Genomic DNA, 17,159 nt, shown 5'->3' on the forward strand with positions numbered 1-17,159 from the left:
AGTCAAGATGGGGTCCCTAGGTCCAAATTACTCACAGTGCCCCTCAATCCCCTGCTGGTCTTATTGTTCCCAAGGTCAAAAGTCTACCTGACATTCTACAACCTTCTCGGTTGTTCAACTATATTGCTCTCAGACCATCTTACATTCAACCCTGGGCTCTACGTCTCTGGGAGGGGACAGCATGCCCGCTCAGGTATCTCCTGATCCAGCAGTTCACTGGCTAAGAGCTACCTTTCCGAAGTATCTATCATACCCTGCCTGCCCGGCTCACAGAACATCCTTCCGGAAACATTCTCCAGCGCTGCATCATCTTGGAGACTGGCAAGACCTTCAGCACTTTAAAGTCTCTAAGAACTTGAACAGTAAAGAAACCAGTTTGATTTTGTCTCCTTCTTTTATTTGGCCAAGAAATCCTTTCAGAGATGTCCCCCAACTAATTCTCAAACTTATAACAAAATTGTGGAAAGTACTGTCTTTTCCTGCATTTTAACCCTTTAAAAGTTGGGGGAATCCCTTAAACTTTGGGTACTATGTAGGGACCAGGCACAGTTAATCCCAGATCTATTCTTAATTCCCTCCTCCCTAGCCCACTATGCATATACACACATGTGCATGAGTACACACACGTATACATGTGCGTACACACATATGTAAATACTGATTTATACATGGTTCCTCTTGCAGCTAGGGGCAATCACATGACACAGTTTTTTTCTGGTGGGTTGTTAATAAAAGACTGTTGAAGGCTAGTGGTAAAGACCTTGCATCTTTAATGAAAAGCACAGACATGTTTCCTACTCCCTCTTTCTTCTTCCTGTAGATATAACTGTGATTTTAGAGCTGTGACAAGTCTTAGGGCCACAAGAGAAAGGCCAAAGACTCACAGAGATTCTGACTGTCAGATCAGTGAAGCGAAGGAAGCAGCCACCCACCTCTCAGCTTCTGGAAACAGAAGAAAAATCAACCTGAGAGGTTTAAGCCACATTAATTGCTATTTTGTTACCTGCAACAGAAAAAAAAAATCCTCATTGATAGGTTAAGAGATGAATTTAATCTCTAGATCCTCTGTTACAGGTTTGCTAATTCTAGAAATTTTTCTAGGTGGTGTTTACCCTTTCGTAGTATAACTTGACCTTACACTTTAAGTTGTAATTAGGACCTGGCACAGCTGGACTGTCTCATGCAGTAAGGAATCATCCCCGTGGCTAGGCATGACCTAGAGGAGCTTCTTAGCCTGCAAACTCTGTGCTGAAGCCACCTGGCTGTTTTTATTGCTTGCTCGTTGAATCTCCCATAAGCAATAAAATAAACATTTCCCATTTAGATGCAAAGCCTTGGCTAGGACAGCACTGAATGCTTACATCAGAGACCACTGAATAAGGGTAAATATGTCTTTCTGTGGAGGCTAAGCAGGAATACTAAGGAGTAATTAACCATACCAAGACAGAGGAAATGCAGTCCCCTCGGAGGAAGATCGGATTTGAGGTCAGACAGATCCAGACTCACAGTATCTCCTCTGATAATGCATGTCAACCTCCCTGAGCCCACACTTTCTCATCTGAAATATGGATATGATGAGAGCCAGAGTCACTGGGAGGATTAAATAGGAGGACAAATCTGGAAGTATCCATTCTGATGTCTGTCACCTACAAGGCAAGCTGTGATGGCTTGTTCAAGGAGCAGAGATGTCTGTTTGATGTGGTACGTCAAGGCCAAAGGCAAGAGTAAAGGAGAGGGAACGAGTGAATGTCTTTCACTTACAAACCTTGCTGAAATGAGTCATAAAGACCATAGGGTGGTCGTTTTCAAAAGCTGTCTTTCATTAAAGCTCATACACCCAACAATGACACCTGCCATTATAGAAGTACACTCCAGTTAACACAAGTAAAGGTTTGAGATTACTTCATGAATATATGGATCCTGGTGGAAATTTACGAAGGACTCTTTAACTTGAACCACTGATAGTTTTCCAGAAACTTGACATGTTAGTGCAAACTGGATTTTTCACCAAAAAACCATTTTTGGGATACCTGGTGAACAAACTCCTCAGAAAAAGCACTTCTGAGTAAATCTTTTACTTAATCAGTTGGAATCCTTATTGATGGGGATCCCCAAGGGTGACAAACATAAAAGCAGATGGCAAGTAGAAGGGCCATAAATGCATGCAAAACAGGGAGGGGCCATTTCTTGAGAGGTCGTCATATATTTGGCCTTGCTGCCGTGTACTTCCATGTGTTATCTAATTCAGTTCTTATAACAAAACTGCCAGATAAGTAGAGCTCAGGTACGCTTTATGTAAGGGACACATTTTTGAATACCTCAAATAATTGAAAATTTGCATAATTCGAGAGTAATCTTGACAAAGAATGGTATGTATTCATCTATATAAGTTAAGGCAGCACCAACTGTGTTAAAAGCAGATTTATTTAAAAACTGAGCTGTCTTTGGCAATAAAAGGGAACGAAATATTGATACATGCTCCATACAACACAGATGCACAGATGTAAACATGATGCCGTGTGGAAGAAGCCAGTCACAACATACCACGTATTGCATGAGCCCATTTACATGAAATGTCCAGAAGAGGCAAATCTATAAAGGCAAAAAGTAGATCTGTGGTTTCCTAGGGCTGGGGAGTTTGGGGAGGAGATGAGAAATGACTTCTAATAAGTACAGTGCTTCCCTTGGGGATGATGGAAGTGGTTCTAAATTTGTGCACAAATGAGATTTAAAAAATATTTCCATGCTGCATCATTTCAAATTTGCTTAATTCAAACTCATACAAGATGCTGCCACCGTGGATTCTTACCAATGCAAAAGAAGGAACTAGACACTCAAATTCACACAGCTGAAAGAGAAAGAGCCAGGATTGGAATTTGGCTTCACTGGTTGGCAGAGTTCTTCTCTCCCCTGCAAGATGCTAGGTAACAGCACCATGTTCTACCACTGGGGGAAAAAAGTGGTCGGTAGTGGCTAATATTTATGACATATGTAGTATTTGTTTTGTTAGGATGGTGCTCAAGGCTTGATATTTATTTTCTCATTGAACAGCAGCCCTTTGAGGGCACTAACATTATCCTCATTTTGCAGAGGAGTTACCCAAAGCTCAGAGAGGTAAAATAGCATGTTCGAGGGCTCTCAATTAGTAGTGGAAATGTGACTGAAAACCAGATCTTCTGAACACAGGAGTCAGTGGTCTCAACCTCCGTGCTGCACTCTTGTTAGAACATATTGATCTCCCATATGGACTGACAGGCACATCCTCATGATGCATTTCCAGTTGACTCACTGGCAAGCAAAAAATACTAATATTCTCTGAAAATCTTCTAGAGCTCTCTTAACATTCCTGTGTCCTTCCCTTCTCTCCCTAGTTCTTGGAATGAGGACATGAGACCAGCACAGTGATGTAAATGGCAGCGACATGATCATGTGCATTATTGGAGTATTTTGGGACCATCAGGGCTGGACTCAGATCTGAAATTACAGTGATAAGAGAAAATCAAAACCACTATGCTAACGAAGTTTCCATCATGGGGCACCGAGTATGTTTTTAATCTAATAAAATATACCTCATGACAGAGACCTCAGAATGCTTTCTGAAAAGAACTCTGAGATAATAGAGTTAGGAGACAAAGACTATTTTCGTCCCAATAAAGACTCAATTTTCTAATTACCATACAAAAACCGGTGGCATGAAATACACAGAGAGGAGTAAGTGGGTTCAAATGTCTCAGGCAGGATAGCACAGCAGTTAAAAAGCATGATGTGGAGTCAAATTGTCTGGGCTGTAATTCTTATTGGTTGAGTGACACTGTATATGTCAGCTGTTATTAGATTTGGTGACCAATACAGGGAAGCCAACATAACAGTGAGCTAAATGAGACAGAAGTTCATTACTGTCTCATTTGAAATGATTCTGGAGCAGGCTAGTGTAACATTCCATGGGCAACAGAATCCTGTCTCTGTCTTTCATCATGTTTTCCATCCTCAAAGCCACTTAAAGAAGCACAGGGGCTACCTGAGGTCTAGCCCCCATAGCCTCATTCCAGCCAGGATAAAAAGGCCCTCTCCCCAGCTCCCATGGCTCCCAGCTCCTCCTGGGAGCAAAACAAAACACCTGCTTGTAGCTCACTGGCTGGCACATCATCACACCACCACACCTAGCTCTGAGGGAGCTTGGCCAGTAGAGTTTTCATATGGACACGCTGCTGCTGTCAGACATTGGGGTCTGTTACTCACACAAAGTGGAATGGATATTGAGGGAGAGGTCTCTGCTGTCCTGGAAAAATTGTTTCCTAATCTCTCTAAGTTTTGGTGTCCTCATTGGCAGTATGAGATGATCATGCATCTGCTTCATGGGATCATATGAAATGAGTCAGTGGGATAATGCTCAGGAAGCCCTTGGCACAGGGCCCAGCCCAGGGTCTCCCACAAGCCGTGCTCACTGTGCACTGCAGCTACATGCTACCAAATCTTTCTTAGAGGAATAGATTCTGGCCATCGCTCATCCTGGGCACTAACCAATGCCTACAATCCTCCAGATTCCAGATGTGGTCTTCATAACCAAAATTCTTCATTTTCTCCTATTAGGGCAGGGTTTCTTAACTTGGGCACTGTTGACATCTTGAGCCAAATCATCCTTCATCGTGGGGGCTGTCCTGTGTGTTGTAGGATGTTTAGCAGCACCCCTGGCCTCTACCTCCTGGATGCCTGTTGCACCCTCCCCTCCCCCAGTGTGGCAACCAGAAGTGTCCGAGGGGATGGGCCGGGGGAGGGCAAATCATCTGCAGCTGAATCACTGCCCTATGGTGTCTGAATCCACACGATGTATGTCTTTGACAGCAATGGCATAGGTCTCTTGGATTATCTGTTTTAAGTGCATGGGTCAACGTTTCAAGTTAAAACTTGTCAAACACACTTTCCTAAACTAGTGAAAGTCTAAGCAGCCATCCTAGGATGACGTGTCACACACAGAAAGGACCTGGCCAACTTAGTTTCCTATATGTAAGTTACTGTTTAAGGCTTCGCCTCTAACCCTGGCTTAGGACTTTGGTGGGAGCCAACAAGCACAGAACCTCCTCAGCAGAGAAGGAGGGGGTCAGATTGCAGATGCAAGAAGGGAAGCAGAGGGATGGCTGGTGAGTAGCTCACCGAGTCTGATTTTGAGGGGGGGAACAGGTCCTCTATCACTCTGTAGACACCTTTCTTAAAAACGAAGAAGCCAACCACAGAAACATGATCATCGCCCTGTCCTCCTCACCAAGAGGGTCTCCAGGTTAGCAGCCACTTCTAACCACAAACCTAACAGATAAAAACTGGCATGTGGAACACAAGTGGAAAACCAGAGCGAGAAGAAAACATTGAAAATCCCCCAAACCAAACTTTTGAGAAATCTTTGAAAAGAGCCAGTCTTCTGAATGATAAAATAGCTTCGGGTACTACGCTGGGCTTGAAAAAAAAAAATGCAGCCATAATTACAGCAAGAAAGCTGTAAGTCTATTAAAATTTTTTCTTTGATACTGAAAAACTCAATTCATGACCTATATTTTATAAAACATATACTTGAAAGGGATTTTATATGCCCTCTTCCCGGCGAGCTTAGAATATTGAATCTCTCCCATTTACTTATGAAGGGAGGTGGTTCTATACATAAATTACCCAGGGCTTCTCTTAGCATACTGTCCATATATTACGGCGAAGGGATTCAACAGTATTTGTATAGATAGATGGAGACAGCACTCTGCACTCTGCCCTCCGAAGGGATGGTATTCTTAGCACAACGGTGCTGCAGTAAAAGCTGGTTTATCAAGCTCTCTGCTGATTATAAATCTTTTCTAACTGACATTTGTAGACTATCTTGATTGATGGTCTAGCATGCCTTATGAATCTTCGAGAAGGGTCCTCCTTGAGTCTCTGCCAAACTACCGCTAGGGGGAGGATCTGGCTCTGTTTGAGAAGGCCACCACTCGTAACTAAGGGCTGTGTCAGTTCCCTGACCAGCTAAGCTATAATAAAATGACATTCCCTCTTCCCTCTTTCTCCTTCATACACACACACACACACAATATATATGCATACACATGCCCACATGTACATATAAGAAAATGTTCTCCAGATCCCAGGTGGCAGATCTGAACTGATCTTAACATTTTCCTAGATGAAGTGGTTCAAGGACAGCAGGTATTATAGATGGAAAGGAGATGAAAGGACGCAGGAGTTACTGGGAATGTGAATCCCAGCTTTATCTCCCATTAGCTGTGTGACTTTGGGGAAGTAACCTAACCTCCCTGAGCTTCTCTTTCCTCAACTATGAAAAGAATTGCAAGGATTTCATTGAGAGAGAGGTATAGAACCTAGACCAATACCCAGTACTAGAAACATTATACTGGTCACTACCACGGTTTCATTAGCTGGGGCAGGCACTATTGTCTCTGCTCCTCACTCCTATTGAGAGCCTCCCAGGGGCTCCTGCCTTTCCCCTGTGCAGCAGGCTGTATTTATTGTCTGCTTTCCTTAAGTCTGCAGACTCTGTGGAGTCAGGGTCTGTGTCTGTTTTCTGCAACGCCCTCATCCAACTTCATCCTTCCTGAGCAGCAGCATATTCTCATACCTAACAGGCACTCCAGAGATATTTGTTGAAGTAATGAATAAATCACCAATAAAGACAACGTTTATTTACAAATCAAATGAAAAGGGAAGCTTCAGGTGATTCATATTTTCTGCCATTTGGGCCTATTTGTTCTTGCATGAAATGTACTGAGTGGCTACCATGTGTCTGGAACTCTGCTAAATGCAGAAAATTGAGAATGAAGAGAAGATAATCTGGTCCCGCTGCTCCACAGCTTATGCCTTAGAAAGAAAACTAAAGGCAAAATCTAGTTTGTACTTGTGGAAAATTTATAAAACTGTTAAGGTTTACAGTATTACCATAATTCCATATGGATAGCATCGGCTACAGTAATCCAGTACCAGAAAATAAGTTAACATTTAGTATTCCCCCATCCACCATGGGTTCACCACAAAATCTTACATGACCTCTTCTCTCCACCTCCACTGTTCCTACCCCATCCAGGCCTCTGACACCTTCGATCCTGGAAGGCTGAAGTGGCCCTGGCTGCCCGACTACCGTTCTACACAGACGAGCTCAAGTCCTCTTTGAACAGTAAAATCAAATTTTATCACTGTCCTCCTTAAATCCCCCAAGGGCTTCCTACTAAATACAAAATATAATAAAAACTTACAGACCTCTAACCCAGGGTGCTGACAAACTTTTCTGTAGAGGGCAAAGTAAAAAATAGATGTATTTATTTTTAAAAGATTTTAAAATATTTTAAATATATATTTCATTTTTAAAAAATATATCTATTTAGGTTACGTATATATTTGGCTTTGGGGGACACATAATCTGTGTTCCAACTATTCATGTCTAATGGCAGCTCATGAAAACAGCCATAGTCAAAGGCTTAAATGAGTTGGCATGGCTGTGTTTCAATAAAACTTCATTAACTTTCTTTAACAAAACAAAACAAAACAAAACAAAACAAAACAGGCAGTGGGACAGCTTTGGCCCAAGGTTGGTTAACTTCTGTTCTGATCTCATGCTTCCCTGTCTCCTTGAACTCACCTGCCACTCTTCTTGCTGACATCCTTCTACCACGCTGGCCTCTACTCTGTCCCTCTGTCTGTTCTGCTTGCCTTTGCACTTTCTGATCCCTCTGCCTGGAACATGCTGGCCCTATACCTTTACAATGGTGGGCTCTTTTATTCTCAGTGGTTTTAGCTTAAATGTCACCTCCTTAGAGAGGTCTTTCTTGACCTCACTTCATTCTATCACATCACTTTGTCTTATTTTTTTTTTAAGTTTTTTTTTTTAAGATTTTATTTATTCATTCATGAGAGACAGAGAGAGTTTGAGGGGCAGAAACACAGGCAGAGGGAGAAGCAGGCTCCATGCAGGGGGCCCGATATGGGACTCGATCCTGGGTCTCCAAGATCACACCCTGGGCTGAAGGGTGCGCTAAACCTCTGGGCCACCCGGGCTGCCCCACCTTGTCTTATTTTATCCAAATTACTTAAATTATCTTGTTTCATTGTTAATTATTGTTCTGTTCCCAGTAAAATGCAAATGTCTTAAGAGTTGAGCCCTAAATAGTCTTGGTCGTTGCCATATCTCTAGCACCTAGAACATTCTCTGATTCATAGAAGCTGCCCAATAAGTATTTGTTGAATGGTTTAGCTGAACGAAGTGGTCAACTGGAACTGATTTGAAGTAGAAGTTTCTCTGAAATTATAACTCTTATATGCCCTTGTGGATGTGCTACTGGGCTTTACTCCTCTGCAGCACTAAACATTCCTGGGCAATTCAGAGTGGATCCCTCAGTTTGAGGGATGCATTTCAAGGCTTTGGTGTCTGCCATGCTCTCTGCCATAAGAACTCTTGAACTTTCTCATTTTTATTTTGCAGTTGCTCAACTGTCACCCAATTTACATTTTGGCTAAGAACACCCACGAGTTTCTGAAGCTATTGATGCTTCTTTTCCCCTCCCTCCACTTTAAAGTATTATTTCATTTTGATTATTCATTAATTATTTTATTTTTCACTATTTGATGTCATAAATCCTCTTCCTCCCACATGTAGAGTGGTAGAGGAATGACTTCCAGCTCCAGGCTGAAGTATATCTAATCAATTAGTGCAGCATGGTTGCCAAGTGTTTATTTTTAGGAGGAAGTAATCTCCATGACTACAATAGCCATATCTCCCCAGGTCCCAGGTTGTTCTCAGTGCCTAGGAGATCTTACATGAAGGAGGATGAGGATGATGGAGGATTGGCAGTGGGGAGACAGACACACAAGGCTGGCCAGGAACAAGACTTCCTCTTAGAGAGAAGAGTGATTCAAGAAACCATGTGTTGTCTGCCTCTTGAATTGGTCTCTCACCCCATGGATTGGTACAGGAAGTTAGGTGGAGAGAGGGCTAGGAATAAAAATGAAAAGAGTTGTTTCCAAAGTTGCCCATACTAAAGATGAGACACACAGTTTTGTGGTTGGATATCCTTTTAACAGAATAAAGGGGTCCAGGCTTTCACCTGTGTCTCAGAAAGTCTTCTAGTACCACAAACGCTCTAGTGGGCCTGGATCAATGGGTCTAAAATGTGCAGCGATGTCCATCAGAGATGAGCTGGGGTATAAAGGAGGGGAAATTGGTGGCTGTGACAAGGTTGCTGATTGGCTTGGTTTGGAGCCCCCTGTATGACATCACCTGGGGTCCCCAGGCATGGTTAGCAGCAACCTGGCAGAGATTCAGTCTCTTGAGCAGCTAGCAAGCTTCAGATAACTCAACACTTTTGATATGCTTTATTTCTGAAATTTTCCCTTTGGGAAGAGGCCTCTGATTGGATTATGTAACTCATAAATTTTGTTTTAGGGTCAACCGCCCTGGAGTGATCTGTACCATAATTCAAGTGCCGCCTAATACAAACTGAATGGCACTGCAGCACTTTAATGACATCTGTTCTTGGGCACCTCCCTTCAGCTAAGACTCTAATGATGACCCAGGGAGAAGAACAGGATCCACAATTTTAGTCCTCTTCTTGATCACAGAATCCAGGGAGGGTTCCAGAGCCTGGCAGTTCATGACCTATTGATAGAGCAAGAGAAATGGCCACAAAGGCTTGGAGATGTTGGGTATAATCCAGAAAAAAAAAAAACCCCAAAATGTCCACCAGTATGTTCAAATGTGAATGGAAAGACTATTGTATCCTCAAGCATGAGCTTGGCCAAGATGCAGATGTGATCCTTTGATCAGAAGCCTCACCCTGACATCCACTGAAAGGTAATAAGCACATCCTCTATCCTGCCAGTCCCACATGAATGGGTTTATCCTAAAGATTGACACACACATAGGAGGAGACGCGTTCTCTCCTGTAGATCTGATTGTAAGTATGGAAAAGTGAAAAAACTTAAATCAATATAGGATGGCTAACTAGATGATGGCAGATCCAGACACTAGCTGTTTAAAACAATGATGTAGCTTGACATTTATTGATTTACAAAAAAGTCCATACAACCCTGCAGAGTGAAGAAAGTGAGTTACAGAAAGGAACATACAGCTCCGTTTCTATCAAATTGTGTAGAGCATCCCTGGGTGGAGACATGCCCAGACACAGCCCTGCAACTATATGCACCAAGATGGCGACTGTGGTTTTCTCTGGATGGTGAGATTTGAGGGTGATTGGATTTTTTTTTTAACTTAAAAAAGATGAACAAAAGCTGAATTGATTTATTTTTAAAAGAAAAACATCTACTTAGGAAACAAGCAAAAAACCAAAAAGGCATGTGCCCAACATTCCAGAGCCCAGAGGATTGGCTGGGATGGTTGAGAATGGAAGAACCTTCCACGTGAAAGTCCAAAAGTACCGGTGAAGGAGAACTGGACAGTCTGGTGGACAGAGAAGCCACACTGCAGGAACCACGACAAGTGAACAGGAGGCCACGAGCAGCTTTATGACCAGGTCATACCAACCACCTGAGGGTTTGTGCTGCGCTAGGCCTCAGATATCAACTATCACATATCAAAACCATAGTCATGTAGCCAGAGCTGCTTTGGAAAATAGCAAGTACCAGGCAGAGCTGAGGTCTCAGGACAGCCTCTTGTCACAAAGGCCTATTGATTGGAAGTTTTTCCTCATGTCTGTCATGGTAGAAGTTTTTAAAAAATGGATGTACTGAGTCTTAAATAACAGAAACTCAGGTGGATCCCAGAGGGGGGAAAAAAACTACAAAAGCCCTACCCTCCTGACAGCATCTCTTCAAGGAAGCTGGACTGCACCTGCTGGGATAAAGATCATGTGGCTGCATTGTAGCGCTCCCCACATTTCAATTCTTGTTTGTCACCAGTCTCCCTGCTTGGCTATGCAAACCAGGAGGGAACGAACACTGGCTGACAGGTACTCAGCTGCCCCCTCAGAGCTCAGAATAGTGCTGGCACAGAGTAGGTGCTCAGTCATGATACTGGTTGGAAAAAAACAGGGAGCACGAGAGGAAGCCAAAGAGGCAAGAGCACCTGTGTGCTCAGAAGTCCAAAGAGGATTTAGCCGCTCATCTCTACTCCTCTCCAGCTGCTCAAGAAGTGTCAGCACACCTGTCAGCAACAGGCATCTCTCTTAGGAGTCAGAATATGCACCTCCAGGTCCTGATCCCTATTTAAAGAGAAGGGTCGGGGCACCTGTGTGGTGTGGTTGGTTAAGGGTCAGACTCTTGGTTTTGGCTCTGGTCATGATCTCCGAGTCATGAGATTGAGCCCCATGTCACCCTTCCCTTCCCTGTAGCACTCCTCATCTGGTATCCTGCACCTCCCAGGTAAACCACATGCCCTCAGCCCTCACCTCAGGATCTCATGGTTAGCCCTGCTCATAGGCTCCCAGAAGACTAGCAGTGGCAAGACACTGGGGAGTTGGTGCCAGTAGGCACTGTGGGGCTCTGGCACGTGTGCTCTCCAGGAACTACAAGGGTCCCAGGCCTCTATCCCTAATCATGAGGTCCAGGCATGCCTTGCACATTCAGAAAACACCAGACCCACACAGAGCTCTGGCTGGCCCCACAGAGCATCCAGGGCCGGGGCTTGGGTCCCATAAATCAATGCCTTGTGACTCCATAAAAAGAATAGCTCATAATTTGCAAAGTTCAAAGACCATTATTTGCTGTTGATCTTCCCTCATCCAGTACTGATTCCCCAAAACAATACCCTGGAGTTTAGTGCTGAGCAGCTGGAAATGGTCTCCTGTCTGCACACACAGATAAATATGGGTGACCTTACTCCATGATGGATTGGTGCTGATGGCATATCCAGGTACACTGGAACATGAAAATGATGCTCGGTTTGTTGGGAGATGAATGTTCCCTCACACAAACTGCCTGTCTTTTTGCCTTACCTCCCCCAAATGGTATGCTGCAGGAATAATAATAATAACAGGTGGCATTAAGGATGCACTAGCATCTCATGAACCTTCGTTCTGTTGTATGTGCTGAGTGAAGCACTGTCTCATTTAATCCTTGCGTACAGTTCTCTAGGGAAGGTACTATCATGCACCCAGTCCATTTGCAGACAAGGTAACTGAGGCTTCTAGAAGGTTCAGTAAGCCGCCCAAGGTCTCAATGGGTCAAGGAGCTGAGTGGAGCATCACACCAGCTTTGGGCCGCAGTGCCATGCTCAAGACTAGCTCCACAGTGCAAAAGGAAAGTGCAGGGACCCTTGTTCAATACCCATTAAGAGTTTTAAGGTGGTGACGGCAGAGGCTAATACCAAACATTGGGCCCTTCTGAGTGTGGGGCCCTGCGAGGCTGTGCAGGTCACACCCCACCAAGCTGGCCCTGATGACTTGAACTCAGAAGAAAGCAATGTGAGTGACAGCAAGGCCTACATGTAACACTGTTCGACGCCAGAGACTGAGCAACAGTACACATTTTGCCAGAAGTGATTCGATGAGCTGGACGTTTGGTCAGAAGAGCTCTTTACTTTCCGTTAGGAGCTCCACCAGTTCCTCTGATAGAGCAAATACTTTCCCTCCGGCTAGGACTGCAAAGAAAGGGAGGAGGGTGAAGGGTGAAGAAGGGGAGGGATGGTGGCTAACTCCATACATGTATGTATGTGGGAAAGAGCCCGCACCTCGAGCCAGAGACATGGGCACAGATTCTCACTCATCCACCAGCTGTGAGACTTTGCACAAGTGTCTGGATCTCTTTGAGGTTCACTTTTCTCACATATATGATGGGGTAATGGTACCCCAATGGAGTGGTAATGAATCCTCAGGGCAGGGAATGGTGTAGTGGCGGAAAGGACACAATGTCATAAAGATCTTGGCACACGCTAAGTGCCCAACTCCACGGTATTGTAGTTTGATGGCTATTTTCACCATGAAGTTTGTGGGACGCTTGAAAGAGCACATGATTTGAAGGTAGATGATACAGATGGAGCCCTGCCCCCCATCTGTTCTTGATGAGAAAGGGGCAAAGTCACTGAGCTCTTCCCGGGATCAGCATCCCCTTCTGTAAAATGGATCCACTCCAGTGTCTATGATACCTAGGATTCCACCCAGCACGAAGGAGCAGGGCATTACTGAAATAGGAGAGACCATCATTCCCATAGCTGATCAGGGTTCACTGCTCCAACTTGTAAATGGTTTAGGTTGGAAATTCTACCCTCATCGAGGCTGAGATCCCTTAGAAGGTGCTAGGTGACCTAAGCAGGTTTTATCCTAAAAGTTTCCCACAGCATTTCCACATTCTTGACCTCAAAGTTGAATGAATCTATTTCAATTCCTGCTTTATAGCCAGACCCAGAGGAGCTGGAAAAAAAACAATGATTCAGGCCAAATTCTGCGTAGCTGAAAGAAGCCACACAGATGCCCGAGTCTTTATGTATTTTTATAGGATAATACCAATCATAAATAAAAGTTGGAGGTGGTTTATGTTTTGCTGGAGATCCGTCCACCCTAACCGAATTACTTTGTGCTTTAAGAAATTCAGTGTACATAAAGGATTCCATTTTTCTTTGAAAATGTGACATGTATATAAAGCAATAAAATTTGAAATTCTTTCTGAAACTTTAAGGAAGGGCACAGTGGGAGGAAAATTGGACATTGTCTAATCATATACACACATAATATACAAAGACACGCACACGCTCACAGCCGCCTCCGACGTAAGCACTGTCATTTACATTTAGAACACTTTCCTGGCCCGGCTCGAATTCCAGTCACTCACAGACAGGGCCCGGCACCACAGATGGAAACTGGGAATCATTTTCCTGCTCTGCTCAAACTCCAGCTTCTTTAATAGCTTTCCCCATCAGTTCCCCTGACTCGTCCCGCACATCAGCTTGTTTAAGAAAATAATCTGTGAACATCGGACCCAAATTCCAGGGTCTCTCCTACCTACCAGAAGCCCTCCCTCCTTCCACCAAAAGCAGCCACGGAGGAGAGGGGCCACGGGAAAGGTCTGCCTGAAAGTGACCTACCTTCACCTGCCTGCTTCCCATCTTTTCTGGCCTATAGTACTCTTTCACCTCCTGGGCTCCTCCAAACGCCCCCCAGCACCCATGGGCAATCCCAGATCCTTTTTACAGAATGCATTCAAATCCCAGAAGGGAGAGCTAGGCTCCTGCCCCTGGGGAGCTGAAGAGGTGCAGGGAGACCCAGCTTCTTGGAGCTGAAGGGAGGTTTAGGCACCTTGCATACAATTACTCAAGGGGTGGTCTAGGCAGGTTACCATGACAACGCTCACTGAGCCTCATAGATCTACATGTTATTGATACATCCCATCAATTCGGTGAAGGGGGAAAATAAACCATCAAAGCAGTGCTCAGGCTTCCATCTCCCGCCTGACCAGCCGAATGACTTATTTGTTTGGGCATAATCGAGACACAGCAACAGTGATACTCTTCCTATGGTGCTTCCTCACTCAAATGTATTTTAAAGCTTAAAATCAAAGTCCAGTCTCATAATAGGGATTTTTCTACTTTGCTCTTCACTTCCTCAAGCATCCTACTCAGCAGTGACTTCTACTGCCGGTCACAGAATGCTTTTATTAGTATCAGTATCTCTTGGGCCAAAAAAGAGAGCTCTAAATTCTGCAACCTTCCCTGATAGAAAGGTTAAGTGTGGGAAACAGATAAGAGGAGCTCTGTAGTAACATCACAGTAGGTGCATGTATTTCCAGAGAGAGAAATAAAATGTCTTGCCTTTGGCTGTTTGACTGAAGACAAAAGGTTTCTCCATGCACCTTGTGTAAGGGAAAAAAGTCCTACCTGTTTTTTTCCCCCAAAATAGCTCTTATGAAAAGACAATGATGAAAGGAGTAAGTAAGGAGCTTGGAGTAGGGACCTTAATTTTCTTCAAAGTCGTACCACACCATGAAGCACAACCTTGGGCCCTCGCAAGGGTGAGCTACATATTTACAGTGTCCATCATCAGCCACGCATTAAAGAAACTTAGCTGTTGGCCATCTTTCAAAGGTAGCTTTCGGAGATGAAGCAAGAGATGTTCATAGCCTGCGACACCCCAGTCATGTTCTGAGTTGCAGATTTCCAGCTCTCATTTCTATCCAGGGAGATAACATGGGGGTGTTGAGGCATACAAACGAGTGGGAACAGCAACAAAACTGTCTCTAGAATCCCCAAAGGTCACAGGCTTCCACTTCCCAAGCCATCATGCTAATGTAAGCCAATCTAACATACCTGTCGGTGATCCTTCCATGACGTGGCCAACATAGGGGCCTTCCCGAAAGATTGGTCTGTTGTCATTCTGGTCAATCACGATGACTTCCAGAGGAACTGGCCCCTCGAGAGTTTTGCCATTGACATCAGTGGTCTCCACAAATAGCTATCGGAGCAAAGAGATTGGGGGAGAAAGAAGGCATTAATTCATTATGAAAATTGAAGTCAGGTTCTCTGGAGAAAGTAGGTTATATAAGCAATTTTATGAGCCCTTGGCAATATTCAAACTTCTGTCTCAATGGATAGTCCCTGGAACTAGAATAGAAACTAAACATTATAGAATAAGCGACAAATTTCAATCCATGTTACGTCCCTCTTGGGAAATGCACAATTAATTCATCAAATCTGCAAAGGAAGTCCAGAAAAGAAAAAGAGAGAGAGAAAACACAATCAGCCACAGTTGAGAAAATGTGCTTACATTGTTTCTGTTTTTTTCTAACATCATTATGCTTAAAAGAAATGTTATGCTAATAAAAATAATTGACTAAGCAGTTATGAACAGAGTACATTAAGAAATAACCGAAAGTGTTTATGGTAATGTTTAGGAGAAATTCAGGTCAGTAAGTATTTATAGAGAGCCTTCCTGAGGCAAGGAAGGCATTTGTGGGGTCCTGGGTGTGCCCCTGGGATTGCCACCCACCAGGCCTATGTAATCTAGGGGGGATTTCACGATCCTACGGAACACATGCATACAGAAGTACCTTCAGATCTCAAGGATGAAGAAAATAATAGCATAAAAAACAAAACAAAACAAAACCCAGCTATCTTGTTTGTCTTGGAAACAAGGAATTAGCTCATGGCATTTCCAGCGAGTCACAGCAGCCGTATGTTCTCATCTTCTGCACCTGGTTCTGCCTCGGTCTAACTTACGGCAGCAGTAACACTGCCCCTTGGATGTGGGTGCTGCTCCCTGCTGCGTTCCTGAAACTCTGGCCCTTGGGGCAAGGGTCCCTGTACTTGGAACCCCAGCCCCACTTTTCAGGAGCTATGTGACCCAGAGCCAACCTCTTCCTCTCAGTTTTCTCACCTGTACGATGAGGTCAATGAAAAACACCCAGTATTGGGAATAATCAACACTCCCCAGTGCTTACTGGGCTCTCTACTATATAAACTCACTTGGTCTTCAGATGGTAAAACCATTATGATTCATTTGCAAGGAGGGAATGGACGCAAATTAGAGATTAAGTGGTAGGATCTGGATTTGATCTCATGCCATCAGCCTCCAGAACATGTACCTTTAGCCACTATAAACAGTGTTTCTAAAGCACTTACTCTATGGCTCTCCCATGATTGGTCTCAAGAATACTAGCTGCTCCTACTGCGGTTATCAGCCCTACTGTCAAAACAAGCCCAAACTAGGAAAATGAAAGAGAAACACTTTTATTACAAATCAGCATGGTCGCCCCCCACCTGGCGGCATTGCAAACTGGTATCATCCTTCTGGGAAGTAGCATGGGAAAATCCCAGAAAAGCTATGAAGGGCTCATACACTTTGTTCCTCCTTCTGGATTCCACTGCTGAGTCTATCTGAGTTAGGTTGCACTCCATATATGAAAACATTCACTGTATGTTATTTCATTATTAGAATAATAAATCACCACTGGCATCGCTAAATGCCTCGGGAAAAGGGGAACTGACCGAATGTTTGTTGCAACGCGATAGAATGCAGCGATCGGATAAAATCATTATTCCACCTTGTTGATTGCCTGAGAATATTATGCGTAAATGCACAAAATAGCATGTGAAGCGTGCACGTGTAACGCGTGCGTGTGCAGAGAATTTGAAGGCAGTAAGCACAGATGAAACCAGGTATGCCTGGCTAGAAGAGTATCTTTTCCTCTTTTCCCTTTCACATTAATTCATCCTCTCAGCAGCAAATAAATGGGCT

General features: G+C 44.0%; 1 protein-coding gene across 1 annotated transcript in view; it reads right to left on the minus strand.

The window, feature by feature from the left end:
- CDH13 (cadherin 13) overlaps positions 1 to 17,159 on the minus strand; it is a 1,000,623-nt gene that overhangs the window by 365,898 nt on the left and 617,566 nt on the right. Inside the window, exon 6 of the mRNA XM_026004901.2 lies at positions 15,233 to 15,377. Coding sequence (XP_025860686.1) covers positions 15,233 to 15,377 — 145 coding nt within the window. The remainder of the gene's footprint in view (positions 1 to 15,232; positions 15,378 to 17,159) is intronic.

Source organism: Vulpes vulpes, chromosome 12, assembly GCF_048418805.1.
Source record: "Vulpes vulpes isolate BD-2025 chromosome 12, VulVul3, whole genome shotgun sequence".
Lineage (NCBI taxonomy): Eukaryota > Metazoa > Chordata > Mammalia > Carnivora > Canidae > Vulpes > Vulpes vulpes.